Source organism: Leucoraja erinacea, chromosome 7 (genome assembly GCF_028641065.1).
Source record: "Leucoraja erinacea ecotype New England chromosome 7, Leri_hhj_1, whole genome shotgun sequence".
NCBI classification, from domain to species: domain Eukaryota; kingdom Metazoa; phylum Chordata; class Chondrichthyes; order Rajiformes; family Rajidae; genus Leucoraja; species Leucoraja erinaceus.
In genome coordinates this window covers 77,791,222-77,808,297 of record NC_073383.1, presented here as the reverse complement: position 1 = coordinate 77,808,297, position 17,076 = coordinate 77,791,222, and the positions used below count along the sequence as shown (strand labels likewise).

General features: G+C 47.1%; 1 protein-coding gene across 1 annotated transcript in view; it reads right to left on the bottom strand.

The window, feature by feature from the left end:
- cfap65 (cilia and flagella associated protein 65) overlaps nt 1-17,076 on the bottom strand; it is a 218,878-nt gene that overhangs the window by 152,667 nt on the left and 49,135 nt on the right. The window contains exons 10-11 of the mRNA XM_055638826.1: nt 15,512-15,871; nt 13,154-13,288 (exon numbers count right to left, since the gene is read on the bottom strand). Of these exons, the coding sequence (XP_055494801.1) occupies nt 13,154-13,288; nt 15,512-15,871 (495 nt within the window). The remainder of the gene's footprint in view (nt 1-13,153; nt 13,289-15,511; nt 15,872-17,076) is intronic.

Below are 17,076 nucleotides of genomic sequence, written 5' to 3'. Positions count from 1 at the left end.
GAGATTGAGAGGGGATCTTATAGAAACTTACAAATTTCTTAAGGGGTTGGACAGGCTAGATGCAGGAAGATTGCTCCCGATGTTGGGGAAGTCCAGGACAAGGGGTCACAGCTTAAGGATAAGAGGGAAATCCTTTAAAACCGAGATGAGAAGAACTTTTTTTACACAGAGAGTGGTGAATCTCTGGAACTCTCTGCCACAGAGGGTAGTCGAGGCCAGTTCATTGGCTATATTTAAGAGGGAGTTAGATGTGGCCCTTGTGGCTAAGGGGATCAGAGGGTATGGAGAGAAGGCAGGTACGGGATACTGAGTTGGATGATCAGCCATGATCATATTGAATGGCGGTGCAGGCTCGAAGGGCCGAATGGCCTACTTCTGCACCTAATTTCTATGTTTCTATGTGATAAGTGAATAACGTTTAATGCAAGGTAAAGTCGGATCATAGGTAGTCCGAGGGTCTCCAATGAGATTGCACTTCAGCACTGTTTTCTAGTTCTGGTAGGAGGATTCAGTTGCCTGATAACTAGGAAGGAAATGCCCCTGAATCCAGAGCAGTGCGTTTTCACATTTCCATACCTTTGGCCCGATGGGAGAGGGGAGAAGGGGGAGTGGTCAGGATGTAACTTGTCCTTGATTTATGCTGCTGGCCTTGGCGAGTGTTTGTAATCACTCCATTACAAAGTATTAGGGGAACCACAAGGCTTTTATTAAAACGTATGCAGAGAGAATAGTGCATACTACTGCACTAGGATCATCTTGCAGACTGCCGAGCTGGGGACAAGCAGGGTTGTTATCAGTAACTGCTTTCCTTACTCAAGTCCTAGACTGGATTACATAGCATGGTTGAATATGTATCATGCATAGTATATGTGATGGAGGTTATATTGGCAGAGATTAATATGGTTAATCTACATCCTTTCTCTTAAAGAAGCATATAGTGGAGTATATAGGAAAAAGCCCAATTTGAGGGGAGTGCACTTTACTTTATGTACTGTGCGCTGTGACCAGCGCGCATACGATATCCACCGTTTTCTCCCTTCACCGGAAATTGAATAGGAGAAGAGAGTGATACCGCAGGGATGACCGGTGTTGAGGGTGAGGATGGAGACCTCGGCAGCGGCCGGGGAGACGAGCCAGCAGGCAAAGCACCTGGTCCGTCCGGAGTCCGTGGGACCGTGGAGGAGACACAGCTGTGTAGTCAGGATAGTGTCGAGGTGGCAATGGCTCTTTGACCGGGCAAAGGTGTTACATAGAAACATAGAAAATAGGTGCAGGAGTAGGCCAATCGGCCCTTCGAACCTGCACTGCCATTCAATATGATCATGGCTGATTATCCAACTCGGTATCCTGTACCTGCCTTCTCTCCATACCCCCTGATCCCTTTAGCCACAAGGGCCACATCTTTAACTCCCTCTTAAATATAGCCAATGAACTGGCCTAATGAAAGGAAAGGTTTAGTGGTATATGGGCAAGAGGGACTAACATAGGTTGGATGGACAAGTTGGGCATCTAACTCCCTCTTAAATATAGGCAATGCACTGGCCTCAACTACCTTTTGTGGCAAAGAATTCCACAGATTCACCACTCTCTGTGTGAAAAATGTTTTTCCAATCTCAGTCCTAAAAGACTTCCCCCTTATCCTTAAACTGTGACCCCTTGTTCTGGACTTCCCCAACATCAGGAACAATCTTCCTGCATCTAGCCTGTCCAACCCCTTAAGAATTTTGTAAGTTTCTATAAGATCCCCCCTCAATCTTCTAAATTCTAGCGAGTACAAGCCGAGTCTATCCAGTTTTTCTTCATATGAAAGTCCTGACATCCCAGGAATCAGTCTGGTGAACCTTCTCTGTACTCCCTCTATGGCAAGGATGTCTTTCCTCAGATTAGGAGACCAAAACTGTACGCAATACTCCAGGTGTGGTCTCAACAAGTACAACTGTTGTCGGGTACGTCTGTAGGTGGCATCGTGAACACACTGACCAGGTAAGGGTGCGGCGCAGGAGATGTGCGAAGAATGACTCCCAGCCGTTCAGTGCCTTTTGCCGTTGGCAAGCAGACAACCTGTCCCTCAGTCAGAGGCGGCAGCGGTGTGCTTGACTTGTCATAGTATTTTTCCTGGGTATCGCGTCACTGTTGGAGTTTTGCCTGGACTGCGGAGTAGGTCGATCTCGAACCATCCGGAGTACGAGTCGACCAGGCCATTCTTTGTCCTCAGAACGGTTGCCTCCACGCCGGGATGACCCCCTGTGGATGGCATCGTAATGTATGTTTTGCAGAGATTCAGGAACAACTGCCTTGTGTCCTTTCCCCACGATGCCATCCTGAAGTAGCAAATCATCACAAACGGGGTAAAATGGGCGAATCAGGGGCGGCAACCTGTATTGCTTTTCTGGCCATCCACGTCGGATGACAGAGGAGAGTGACTGTAGAGTGTGGTCTGCAGCTGTTTGTGCTGCCAGATCGTCCAGACACGAGGATGGGACGTAGGAGACCATCATAACAACAGAACCATCATCGTCCGACAGGTGTTTTTCCGCAGGTGTCTGTTCTTCTGGCCTGGAATGTCCGACTTTATACATGAGAAAGTCGAGTCCTCTGCGGTGTGCAACAGCCTAGCGCCGCACCAACCCAAACAGCCCCTACTCTTGCACCCCACACCTGATTTGCCATGGTCCGCAGTTGCAGCTGACATTTTCGAGTGGCATGGCAATCAGTACCTGGTCCTGGTCGACTCGTACGCCGGACGGTTCGAGATCAACCTACTCCGCAGTCCAACCTCAGTTGGTTGTTGATGATGCCACCTATAGACATACCCAACAACACCTTCGCCCAGTCAAAGAGCCAGTGCCGCCTTGACACTATCCTGACTACACAGCTGTGTCTCCTGATCGGTCCGAATCCCAATCTGACACCATGTTTTGTAATCACTCAAAGTATTAGGTGAACCACAAGGCTTTTATTAAAACATATGCAGAGAGAATAATACATACTACTGCACTAGTATCATCTTGCAGACTGCCGAGCTGGGGACAAACAGGGTTGTTATCAGTAGCTGCATTCCTACTCAAGTCCCGGACTGAATAACATAGTACAACAGAATGTGTATCATGCATAGTATAAGTGATGAAGGTTATATTGGTAGAGATTAATATGGTTAATCTACAGTGAGGCAGCGTGAGGTATAAATAGAGTCAATGGAAGGGAGATAGACACAAAAAGCTGGAGTAACTAAGCGGGACAGGCCGCATCTCTGGAAAGAAGTCTGCTTATATCCGGTGATGGAGGCTGTGAGATCAGGAAAGGGGAGGGAGATGTGGGAGATGGTGCATGTAAATTTGAGTGCAGGATGATAATTGGTGGTGAAGTTGATGAAGTCAGTGAGTTCTGCATGGGTGCAGGAGGTAGCACCGATGCAGGCATCAATGTAGCGGAGGTAGAGTTCGGGGATAGGGCCAGTGTATCACTGGGACAGGGATTGTTCAACGTACCCTACAAAGAGGCCGGCATAGCTGGGGCCCATGCGATTGCCCATAGCTACGCCTTGGACTTGGAGGAAGAGGGAGGAGTCAAAGGAGAAGTTGTTGAGAGTGAGGACCAGCTCCGCTAGGTGGAGTAGAGTGTTAGTAGAGGGAAATTGGATGGCTCTGCGGTTGAAGACGAAGCGGAGGGGGTTTAAGGCCTTCCTGGTGGGGGATGGAGGTGTAGAGTGACTGAACCTCCATAGTAAAGATGAGGCAGTGGGGGCTGGCAAAGCGGATGTCATTAAAGAGACGAAGAGCGTGTGAGGTATCTTGACATAGGTCGGGAGAGTTTGGACCAGGGTGGAGATAGGATGGAGTCGAGGCACGTGGAAATGATTTCTGTGGGACAGGAGCGGGCAGAAACAATGGGTCTGCCAGGGCAGTTGTGTTTGTGGATTTTGGGGAGAAGGTAAAAACGGGCTGTGCGGGGGCTGGGCAATGATAAGGTTGGAGGCCGTGGAAGGCAGAAGTGATGAAATCAGTAATGGTGTTTGAGTTTAAGGCCTGAAGCTCCTCTGTGGGATCGGGGTCCAAGGATGTCTGAGAGTTGTCACCTGGCTTCAGCCCGGTAGAGGTCAGCGCACTAGACTACCACGGCACCTCCCTTGTCGGTGGGTTGGATTATAATGTCAGGGTTGCTGCAGAGAGAGAGACAAGAGGGCTGTACCATCAGAGGGGGTGAGATTGGAGCAGGTAAAGGGAGTGGAAAAGTTGAGAGGGTTGATGTCAAGCCGGCAGTTAGAAATAAAGAGGTCTTGAGAGGGTAGAAGGCCGTTCTGGACAGTCCAAGAGGAGCGGGACCAGTGGAGACCTTCTGTCCCCACCGGTCCCGCTCCTCTTGGACTGCCCAGAATGGGCTGGTGGGGCAGTGAGTTCCACACTGGGCGGTGAGGACTCCTTCCCATAGAAAAACGCACTCAGGCCATATCTTGTTGAATGGCAGTGCAGGCCCAAGAGATCAGGTGATCAATTCCTAATATGTTTGTTCTCGCAACCACCAAGACAGACGTGGAGCTCACCGTTTGACCAGTTTTCACAAAATGTTAAATAGTCAGCTCGACGTAGATGACCAAACCTACACCAAACCCAAACCTATTTGGAGCAGACGAGGCCATTCAATCCAATTTGAGATATCAGCTACCAAGACAGATGTGTATAGCAATTCATTCTTCCCCTGCACAAATAAAGCATGGAATAGACTTCACCCTACCATAGTTACGCAACTAAATTTAAGGTAGACAAAAATGCTGGGGAAACTCAGCGGGTGCAGCAGCATTTATGGAGCGAAGGAGATAGGCTGAAACCCTTCTTCAGACTGATAGCTCATCTTCTCCAAGAATCCTTTTTTGTTTAAGTCCAACCTACGCCAGTTTAAATTCCATTAGGAATCTTTTGGAGGGCCATGAACTAAGAAACAAGAACTCATTTCAAAGCCATAAAGTGCTAGCTCTTAATCCCAATATTTCACAGTGGTTCTTCCCTCCAAATTACCTCTTGATTTCCTACTATTATTTTCGAGTGTTCCCCCACACAGATACAAAATATTTGTTCAAGGTCCCCACAATTTTGTCATTTCCCACAACAAATCCACAAAGGAACAAACATTCACCTTAGCTACTATTCCTCTTTATAGACTTGTACAGCTCTTATTACGGCTCTTTGTCTGCATATCTCAAACCTAACATCACGAACCTGGGGATTAAAGTGGACCCTGAGCTTAGATTTGACTGTCAGGTAAGGGCTGTTGTTAAATCTGGTTTTTTCCATCTGAGGCAGCTGGCAAAAATAAAGCCGATTTTGTCAAGGAAGCACTTTGAGACGGTAATCCATGCCTTTGTTACCACCCGGCTGGATTACTGCAATGCACTGTATCTGGGGGTTAGTCGGTCCTCCATCGCCCGTCTCCAGATGGTACAGAATGCAGCTGTTCGTCTCTTGACAGGCACACGAAAGCATGATCATGTTTCTCACCTTTTGGCCTCTCTCCACTGGCTGCCTATTCAGTATAGGATTCGTTTTAAAATTATTTTATTTACTTTTAAATCCCTAAGTGGTCTTGCCCCGTCCTACCTATCTGAGCTTCTTCACCCTTATTCGCCCTCCCGCTCTCTCAGGTCAGATGATCAGCTGCTCCTGATTGAGCCAAAGACTAAGCGGAAGCTCAGAGGGGACCGTGCCTTTGCTGTGTCGGCTCCGAGATTGTGGAATGAATTGCCTCTGCACGTTAAACAGGCCCCTTCTCTAGCTGTTTTTAAATCACTCCTGAAGACATATCTATTCTCCATGGCCTTTGTAGACCAGTGAGGTGTCGAATTGTTTATTAACTTTATTTGCTTGGTTTTGCTGCGTTGTTTGTACTTGTGTTTTATGTTTTTTAATTTATTGTTTGGATTTTTGTATGTAATTTATGCGCCTCGTGTTAGTTGTATGTTCTGTTGTTCTGCCTGTTTTATGATGTCTTGCTTGTTTTCTTTTTTCTGTACAGCACTTTGGTCAGCTTTGGTTGTTTTTAAGGTGCTTAACAAATAAAGTTATTATTATTATTATTATTATTATTTGGTTATATGTCTTGGTCGTTTATTCACATGATCCATTCAATGTTGAATCACTCGTTGCTGATGTCTAACTTTTCTCAGTCTCTCATCTATTGTTGATCCTTGAAATATTATCGTTCCGTTTGATAAAATCCACAGCTTTCTTAATTAGCTATTGATTTATCAACCTTCTTAAAGTCTTTATTTCTCAATAGAATATTTCATTGTTGCCATTTTAGTTTAGTTTAGAGATACAGCGCGGAAACTGGCCCTTCGGCCCACCGCGATCCCTGCACACTAACACTATCCTACACCCACTAGGAACAATTTTTACCTTCACACCAAGCCAATTAACCTACAAACCTGTACGTCTTTGGAGTGTGGGAGGAAACTGAGGATCTCGGAGAAAACCCACGCAGGTCATGGGGAGAACGTACAAGCTCCATACAGACAGCACCCGTAGTCGGGATCGAACCCGGGTCTCCGGCGCTATTTTCACAATCCACTTTCATGTATTTCTGATGGTTTTATTTAAACATAGAACAGTACAGCACTGGAACAGACCCAGTCTGAGGAAGGGCCTCGACCTGAGGTGTCAACCAGTCCTTCTCTCCAGAGATGACAATAGACAACAGACAATAGGTGCAGGAGTAGGCCATTCGGCCCTTCGAGCCAGCACCGCCATTCAATGTGATCATGGCTGATCATCCCCAATCAGTACCCCGTTCCTGCCTTCTCCCCACATCCCCTGACTCCGCTATGTTTAAGAGCCCTATCGAGCTCTCTCTTGAAAGCATCCAGAGAACCTGCCTCCACCGACCTCTGAGGCAGAGAATTCCACAGACTCACAACCCTCTGTGAGAAAAAGTGTTTCCTCGTCTCCGTTCTAAATGGCTTACTCCTTATTTTTAAACTGTGGCCCCTGGTTCTGGACTCCCCCCAACATCGGGAACATGTTTCCTGCCTCGAGCGCGTCCAAACCCTTAACCCTTATATGTTTCTTCTTAGACGCTGCCTGTCCCGCTGAGTTACTCCAGCTTTTTGTGTCTCTCACAGGAACAGACCCTTCAGCCCACAATTTCTGTGCTACACATGAAGCCAAGATAAACGCATCTCACTTGCCTGCATGTAATCCAAACCTATCCATTCCCTCCGTATCCGTGTGCTTGAGGTAGTGGTGGAAGCAGTTATGATAGTGGTGTTGAAGAGGCTTTTAGACACACACATGGATATCAGTGGTTCAAAGGTATTCTAATGTCACGTGAATCTAGGTACAGTGAAATTCTTTTTTGTCCTTAAAGTTCAGTAAAAAATACTGCTACACATCGGCACGAGTGCAAGAGTGTAAGAATAGTAAATTAGACTGTGACAGTACTCAAATGTCAAGACCTTTCAGGCATCATTTTATATGATTCAAGTCCAAATGTAATATATATGCAGTCTTAACCTGGCTATACAGACCAGTTGTCTGGTCAGTGGTAGAGGACCGGAGTTACAGGGTCAGCCTGTCTGGGTGACGTTGTTTAGTTTAGTTTAGTTTAGAGAAACAGTGCGAAAACAGGCCCTTCAGCCCACCGAGCCTGCACTGACCAGCGATCACCCTGTGCGCTAGCACTATCCTACACATTAGGGGCAATTTACAATCCACACACGCCAATTAACCTGCAAACCCGTACGTCTTTGGAGTGTTGGAGGAAACATAGAAAATAGGTGCAGGAGTAGGCCATTCGGCCCTTCGAGCCTGCACCGCCATTCAATATGATCATGGCTGATCATCCAACTCAGTATCCCATCCCTGCCTTCTCTCCATACCAACTGATCCCTTTAGCCACAAGGGCCGCATCTAACTCCCTCTTAAATATAGCCAATGAACTGTGGCCTCAACTACCCTCTGTGGCAGAGAATTCCACAGATTCACCAATCTCTGTGTGAAAAAACCGGAGCTCACGAGGAAAACCCCACACAGGTCACGGGGAGAACGTGCAAACTTCGCACAGACAACACCCGTGGTCAGGATCGAACCCCGGTCTCTGGCGCAGTGAGGCAGCAACTCTCCCGCTGCGCCACCGTGCCAACCCTAGCGCTGTTAGTGTCCTCCACATCACCCCGCTGCAGCAGGCTGTGCCCGATCCACACGCGGGGCTTCTTGGAGCGGCTTTCCTTTTCTTTAAAATTGCGGCATCTGTTTTCCATTAGCGCAAAGGCTGGAGGTTTGGACAAGCTGAATGGGTGTCGGGTGGTGAACCTCACGATCTCTGTTTACCTTCCATGGATATATTGCAGGGAATGGAGGGAGATGGCTCATGACCAGGCAGATGAGATTACTTTATCTTGGCACAAACATTGTGGGCCAAAGGGCCTGTTCCCTGTGCATTATTGTTCTTGGTTCCATCCATGATTTTCCTTCTGCAAATCACTTCATCGTAGACCTTAACTGAGTCCATTGGAGCTGAATATATGTGGGACCTTCGTAAAATGACCCCGCGCTTATTATATAAAAAATATATATAAACTTGCCAATGTAGTTCACACCCAGAGAGGTATTCTGGAATGCAGGAAATGTGGGAGCCAATTACAGCACAGTCAGCTCCCAAAAACAACAGTCATTGATGTTGGCTGAGGAAGAAACACTGACCGACGAAAGGATCAGCGAAAAACTTCCCTGCTCGTTTTGGAATATTGGCATGGAACCTTTTATTTCCATCTGGGAGGACACGGTGGCGCAGCGGTAGAGTTGCTGCCTCACAGCGCCAGAGACCTGGGTTCGATCCCGACTACGTGCGTTCTCTCTCTACGGAGTTGTAACCTTCTCCCCGCGACCGCGTGGGCTTTCTCCGAGATCATCGGCTCCATCCCACACTCCAAAGACGTACAGGTTTGTGGGTTCATTGGCTTGGTAAGAATGTAAATTGTCCCTAGTCAAGCCAAGAGCGTTTTATTGTCATATGTCCCGGATGGGACAATGAAATTCTTACTGGCTGCAACAGCGCGACAGAATATGTGAATATGTAAACATAGTACACAACGGGGGAAGAGAAAAAGGTTTAATAAATAACAAATATCATGAAAATAACAAATAATAATAGTCTTTTGCAGTTCAGAGCTCAGAGCTTATTCGTTGATTGCTGTGGGGAAGAAGCTGTTCCAGAACTTGGACGTTAGGATGTAGGATTGTGTGTGTATAGGATTGTATATTGTTTTAATGTGCAGGGATCATCGGTCGGTGCGGACTGGGTGGGCCAAAGGGCCTGTTTCCACACTGTATCTCTAAACTGAACTAAACTAAGACAGAGAGTTCCACCGTTTGATAGAGTACATGCGGTCTTTTACCTGGAGTAACATAGAAACATAGAAAATAGGTGCAGGGATAGGCCATTCGGCCCTTCGAGCCAGCACCGCCATTCAATATGATCATTCAATATGATCATCCAACTCAGTATCCTGTACCTGCCTTCTCTCCATCCCTTTAGCCACAAGGGCCACATCTAACTCCCTCTTAAAGGGCAGAGGTTTAAAGTGAGAGAGAAGAGATTTAATACGAATCTGAGGGGCAGCTTCTTCACGCAGAGGTTGTGAGTGTATGGAACGAGCTGCCAAAGGAGGTAGTTGGGACAGGTACTATAACAACATTTAAAAGATTGCTGGACAGGTACATGGGGAGGATAAGGGACTTGTAGGGAGGAGCCGGGATAGGGGTCGGGAAACTGGATAATCTCACAAGGTTTAACGTGAGGGGGGGGGGGGGGGGGGGAATATAGATTTAATAGGAACTTGAGGGGCAACAAAGGGTGAGGGGAATATGAATCGAGCTGCCAGAAGTGATAGTTGAGGCTGGTTCTATCATAATGTTTAAGAAGCATTTAGACAGGTACATGGAGAGGATCAGTTTAGGATATTGGCCAAACGCGGGCTGGTGGGATAGTGTAGATGGGGCAGCTTGGTCGGCAAGGCCAAGTTGGGCCGAACGGCCTGTTTCCATGCTGTATGACTACATGACCTCTGATCATCCACTCAATCAGATTTTGAAGGGCTTGAACCAAACTGGGATGTACACTCTGGAGTTTAGAAGGATGAGAGGGCATCTTATTGAAACATATAAGATTATTAAGGGTTTGGACACGCTAGAGGCAGGAAACATGTTCCCGATGTTGGGAGAGTCCAGAACCAGGGTCCACAGTTTAAGAATAAGAGGTAAGGCATTTGGAACGGAGATGAGGAAACACTTTTTCACACAGAGAGTTGAGTCTGTGGAATTCTCTGCCTCAGAAGGCAGTGGAGGCAGGTTCTTTGGATACTTTCAAAAGAGAGCTAGATAGGGCTCTTAAAGATAGCGGAGTCAGGGGATATGGGGAGAAGGCAGCAACAGGGTACTGATTAGGGATGATCAGCCATGATCACATTGAATGGCTGGCTCGAAGGGCCGCGTGACCTACTCCTATACCTATTGTCTATTGTTACTTGGCTTGGTATAAATGTAAAATTGTCCCGACTGCGTGTAGGATAGCGTTAATGCGCGGGGACCGCTGGTCGGCACGGTCTCAGTGGGCTGAGGGGCCTGTTTCCGCACTGTGTCTCTAAACTAAACTAAACTAAAATAATACCTAATAAAGGATACTGTTACAGAACCGAGCGATCTAGAAGTAGATGTGCACAACAATGAAGGAGACAGGGCAGATTGTGAAACCAGTTAATACCACATTCACAATGCTACATCAATCGCGGCAGAGTATAAAAGCAAGAGATAAATGCTGCGCCTTTATTAAATACTAGTCTGGCCTCAAGTGGGGTATTGTGTTTAGTTTAGAGACGTACAGGTTTGTAGGTTAATTGGCTTCAGTAAATTGTCCTCAGTGTGTAGGATAGTGTTGGGCTACGGACCTGCTGAGTTACTCCAGCACTTTGTATCTATCTTCGGTATAAACCAGCACCTGCAGTTCCTTCCTACACATTTTGTCCACCCGATTAGGGTCAATCTCGTGTCTCTGGCGCTGTGAGGCAGCAACTCTATCGCTGCGCCACCGTGCCGTCCCATATTGAATATAGAAGCTGGCAGGCCAAATTACAGTTGTATAGGACATTAGTGAGGCCACATTTAAAGTATTGTATTCAGTTTTGGTCAAACTATTTTATAGCAAAGATGTTGTCATGCTGGAAAAGATGCAGAGAAGATTTATGAGGATGTTGTCAGGACATGTGGGCCTGAGCTGTAGAGAGAGGTTGTGCAGGCTAGGGCTTTATTCCTTGGAGTGCAGGAGGATGAGGGGTGATCTTATAGAGGTGTATAAAACCATGAGAGAAATAGATAGGGTAAATGCACATAATCTTTTGCCAGAGTAGGGGAATGGAGAACCAGAGGACAAAGGGCCTCCTGACTTTAACATCGCGGAATCCTGGGATCCCTTAACGGGGGTCGCCAGTGTTGGAGATCCATCCAGCTCAGCCTGTGGGCTCGGAAGCTGCGGACTCCAGTAGCAAGCGGCCGATTCGGAAACTCCAAGCTGTGAGAGTGTGTTCCGGTCCGTTCCGACGCCGGAGTTCCGATCAACCCAGCGGGAGGGCCTGAACATCGGGCCGTCCGTAGCGGCAACTGCGGAGGGTTCTAGGCCCCGACCACGGGTGAACAAAGAGGAAGTTTGACTGAACTTTATTGACTTCCCTCGCAGTGAGAAACGTTGATTCCGCTGTGTGTGGGCATTCATGTTAAATTCTATCGTGTGCTGTGTTCTTTTTATTCGTATGGCCGTATGGTAACTCAAATCTCACTGTACCAATTGGTGCATGTGACAATAAATGTAACTTGAACTTGAACTTGAAGATGGGAAAGATTTAACAGGAACAATCGACAATTCAAGTTCAAGTGAGTTTATTGTCATGTGTCCCTGTATAGGACAATGAAATTCTTGCTTTGCTTAAGCACACAGAACATGGTAGGCATTGACTACAGAACAGATAAGTGTGTCCATATTCCATGATATAAATATATACACACATGAATAAATAAACTGATGAAGTGCAAATAACAGAAAATGGGTTCATAATAATCAGAGTTTTGTCTGAGCCAGGTTTAATAGCCTGATGGCTGTGGGGAAGTAGCTATTCCTGAACCTGCTTGTTGCAGTCTTCAGGCTCCTGTACCTTCTACCTGAAGGTAGCAGGGAGATGAGTGTGTGGCCAGGATGGTGTGGGTCTTTGATGATGCTGCCAGCCTTTTTGAGACAGCGACTTTGATAAATCCCCTCGATGGATGGAAGAGCCAATGATGGACTGGGCAGTGTTTACTATTTTTTGTAGTCTTTTCCTCTCCAGGGCGCTCAAATTGCCGAACCAAGCCACGATGCAACCGGTCAGCATGCTCTCTACTGTGCACCTGTAGAAGTTAGAGAGAGTCTTCCTTGACAAACCGACTCTCCGTAATCTTCTCAGGAAGTAGAGGCACTGATGAGCTTTCTTGATAATTGCATTAGTGTTCTCGGACCAGGAGGTGTAGGAGTAGGTGTAGGAGTAGGCCATTCGGCTCTTCGAGCCAACACCACCATTCAATGTGATCATGGCTGATCATCCCCAATCAGTACCCCGTTCCTGCCTTCTCCCCATATCCCCTGACTCCACTATCTTTAAGAGCCCTATCTAGCTCTCTATTGAAAGTATCCAAAGAAACGGCCTCCACCGCCCTCTGAGGCAGAGAATTCCACAGACTCACAACTCTCTCAGGGGTATCTTTTTTACACAAAGGGTGGTGGGTATATGGAACAGGCTGCCAGAGGAGGAAGTTGAGGGCCTGTACATCGGGCTGTCCGTAGCGGCGACTGCGGAGGGTTCAAAGGTGACTCAAATCTCACTGTACCAACTGGTGCGTGTGACACTAAATGTGAACTTGAACTTGAACTACTATCATAACATTTAACAGACATTTGGACAGGTACGTGGATAGGATAGATTCTGAGGGATATGGGCTGAGCGTAGGCAGGTGGGACTAGTGCAGATGGGGCATGATGGTCGGCCTGGGCAAGTTGGGCCAAAGGGCCTGTTTCCACGCTGAATGACTCTACCACTCTGACAAAACTGAAGAAGAATATGAAATGTAACCTTGTTACTCACCAGTTCAGAAGAGTCAAGTGTGAAAGTGGGATGGAAGGTCTCATGCCCTGGCTGTATGGTAGTTGCTTGCACGTGTACACTGAGGAACCACGGGGGAGAAAAGATGTCCTTCACCGAGCGATGATCGCGCATGACCTGCAAATGACAACAATAATCATAGGGTAAAAACACCAAATCCGTGCGCATCAGTTAGCTCATTTACCATAATAGAGTTTGCAAGAGGTAGAGATTTATCCTCAGCTAAATGCCCAGTACAGTAGAGGCTGTACACTGAATCTGTGGAATTCATTGCCGCTGATGGCTTTGGAGGCCAAAAATAAGGAGTAAGCCATTTAGAACGGAGACGAGGAAACGCTTTTTCTCACAGAGAGTGGTGAGTCTGTGGAATTCTCTGCCTCAGACGGCGGTGGAGGCCGGTTCTCTGGATGCTTGCAAGAGAGAGCTAGATAGGGCTCTTAAAAATAGCAGTCAAGGGATATAGGGGGTAGGCAGGAACGGGGTACTGATTGGGGATGATCAGCCATGATCACATTGAAGGGCAGTGCTGGCTCGAAAGGCCGAATGGCCTACTCCTGCACCTATTGTCTATTGTCTATTGGGGATGATCAGCCACGATCACATTGAATGACGATGCTGGCTTGAAGGGCCGAATGGCCTACTCCTGCACTTATTGTCTATTGTCTATCGTCAAAGTAATTGGGGATTTTCAATCAGAGCTGGCTAGGTTCTTGAGCAGGAAAATGGCGTCAAAGGTATAGGGGAAGAGGGCGGGTAAATGGGGTTGAGAGGGAAAAATAGATCAGCCATGATCAAACGGCAGAGCAGACTCGATGAGCCGAATGGTCGCATCCATTTATGTCGGGACAGAGAACTACTCACAGATCTGTGGGTCTCATTTTGCATTACACTGCATCTAGTGGCACACTTTGGGCAACACGGTGGCGCAACGATAGAGTCGTGGGCATACAGCGCCAGAGACCCAGGTTTGATCCTGACCACAGCTGCTGTCCCTGTAACCACACGAGTTTCTCCGGGTTCTCCGATCCCAATGCCCCCCACCCCCCCCACATTCCAAAGATGTGTTGGTTAAATGGCTTCTGTAAATTGTTCCCAGTGTGTAGGATATGTTCCCGATGTTGGGGGAGTCCAGAACCAGGGGCCACAGTTTAAGGATAAGGGGTAAGCCATTTAGAACGGAGACGAGAAAACACTTTTTCTCACAGAGAGTGGTGAGTCTGTGGAATTCTCTGCCTCAGAGGGCGGTGGAGGCCAGTTCTCTGGATGCTTTCAAGAGAGAGCTGGATGGGGCTCTTAAGGATAGCGGAGTCAGGGGATATGGGGAGAAGGCAGGAGCGGGGTACTGATTGGGGATGATCAGCCATGATCACATTGAATGGTGGTGCTGGCTCGAAGGGCCGAATGGCCTACTCCTTCACCTATTGCTGTCTGTACGGAGTTTGTACGTTCTCCCCATGACCTGCATGGGTTTTCTCCGAGATCCTCAGTTTCCTCCCAAACACCAAAGTCATACAGGTTTGTAGGTTAATTGGCTTGGTGTAAATGTAAACATTGTCCCCAGTGGGTGTAGGATAGTGTTAGTGTGTGGGGATCGCTGGTCGGCGCGGACCCAGTGGGCCGAAGGGCCAGTTTCTGCGCTGTATCTAAACTAAAATGGCAGAGAACATAGTTCTCAACAATGAAATATTCTATTGATAAATAAAGACTTTAAGAAGGTTGATAAATCAATAGCTAATTAAGAAAGTTAAGGATTTTATCAAACTGAACGAAAATATTTCAAGGATCAACATTAGATGAGATAGACTGAGACAAGTTAGACATCAGCAACGAGTGATTCAACATGAATGGATCATGTGAATAAACGACCAAGACATATAACCAAATAATAAGAGCTGTACAAGTTTAAGTAAGTAAGTAGTAAGTTTATTGGCCAGGTATTCACATACAAGGAATTTGCCTTGGTGCTCCGCCCACAAATAACAACATGACGTGCAGTGACAGTTATAAAGAGGAATAGAGTAGCTAAGGTGAATGTTAAGGTGAAGGTGAATTTGGCTCGAAGGGCCGAATGGCCTATTCCTGCACCTATGTCTATTGTCTATTGGTAGAACTAGTGTACATGTGATCGCTGGTTGGTGCAGACTCAGTGGGCTGAAGGCACTGTTTCTATGCTATACCTCTAAAGTCTATAAAATCTAAAGTCTAGAGCATTGGTGGCAGAAAGTCATAACTTCCGCTGCGAATGTAAGTCTGGCCCATGCAAGGGTGATTGCTGCTCAGCGTGGACGCGGTGGGCTGTATCGTGGACACTGTATCTCTAAACTGAACTAGGCTACTGACCTTATAATAAGCAAAGCATTCCAGTTCAGCTGCGTACAACATGTTGAACTTATCAGGTGCAAAATGGAGGCGGAAAGCCATATTCTTCAAGGGTGGGATATCAATGGTCGAAGGATTCACGGTGAAGACGCTGCCGGGCAGGGTCACCCAGAGGACCGTGATCTTCCCTTTGGTGTGGTTCGTCATGGAGAGGGGCAGGGGCACCACTCGGTCGAGCTCCAGGCAGTTCCCGAAGTTAAACTCCCTCATGTTGACGGACACGTGAGGCGGAAACATGGTCAGGTTGCTTTGGACGCCATCGTCGAAGTACTCCTTGATGGAAGGGACATTGGGAAACAAGGCTGCAGCCTCCAAACAATCCTGTGAAGGACGAGAAGATTGAAACATCAGTGCGGAAGTGAAAACACAAAGAGCTAGGAAACAAAATAATTGTACCACAGGAACTGTGGAACTGCTTGTTATTGACATGCAATGCCATTACTGGATGATTAGACAATAGACAATAGGTGCAGGAGGAGGCCATTCGGCCCTTCGAGCCAGTAACGCCATTCAATGTGATCATGGCTGATCATCCCATATCAGTACCCCGTTCCTGCCTTCCCCCCATTTCCCCTGACTCCGCTATTTTTAAGAGCCCTATCTAGCTCTCTCTTGAAAGTCTCCAGAGAACCGGCCTCCACTGCCCTCTGAGGCAGAGAATTCCACACTCACCACTCTCAGTGTGAAAAAGTGTTTCCTCGTCTCTGTTCTAAATGCCTTACCCCTTATTCTTCAACTGTGGCCCCTGGTTCTGGACTCCCCCAACATCGGGAACATGTTTCCTGCCTCTAGCGTGTCCAAACCCTTTATAGTCTTATATGTTTCAATCAGAATCCCTCTCATCCTTCTAAACTCCAGAGTGTACAAGCCCAGCTGCTCCATTCTCTCAGCATATGACTGGCTCGCCATCCAGGGATTTAAACTTGTAAACCTTCGCTGCACTCCCTCAATAGCAAGAATGTCCTTCCTCAAATTAGGGGACCAAAACTGCACACAATACTCCAGGTGTGGTCTCACTAGGGCTCTGTACAACTGCAGAAGGACCTCTTTTCTCCTATACTCAACTCCTCTTGTTATGAAGGCCAACTTGCCATTCGCTTTCTTCACTGCCTGCTGTACCTGCATGCTTACTTTAGTTGACTGATGAACAAGGACCCCCATAACCCCTTCCCCTTTTCCCAACTTGACACCATTTAGATAATAATCTCTTTGACATGACGAATGAATGAATGATACTTCATTGTCACATGTGACAAGTCGCAGTGATATTCTTTGTTTTGCGCACCCAAAGTACGCAAAGAGTTGCCACGTTATTCCACCACCATCACCATATTAGGGGACACTATCAAACCGTTAGCTTATCTAGATGAACCACATTAACATAGTGGTTACAAGAGTATATCCATGGCTGGATCTTTTATCAGGTAATTAAATGCATAATCATAGACTCTCTAAAGCTGTTCCACTATCTAAAGAAACCTTTGGTGGAATATTAGTCACGGGTACCGAGGTGCAGTGAAAAGCTT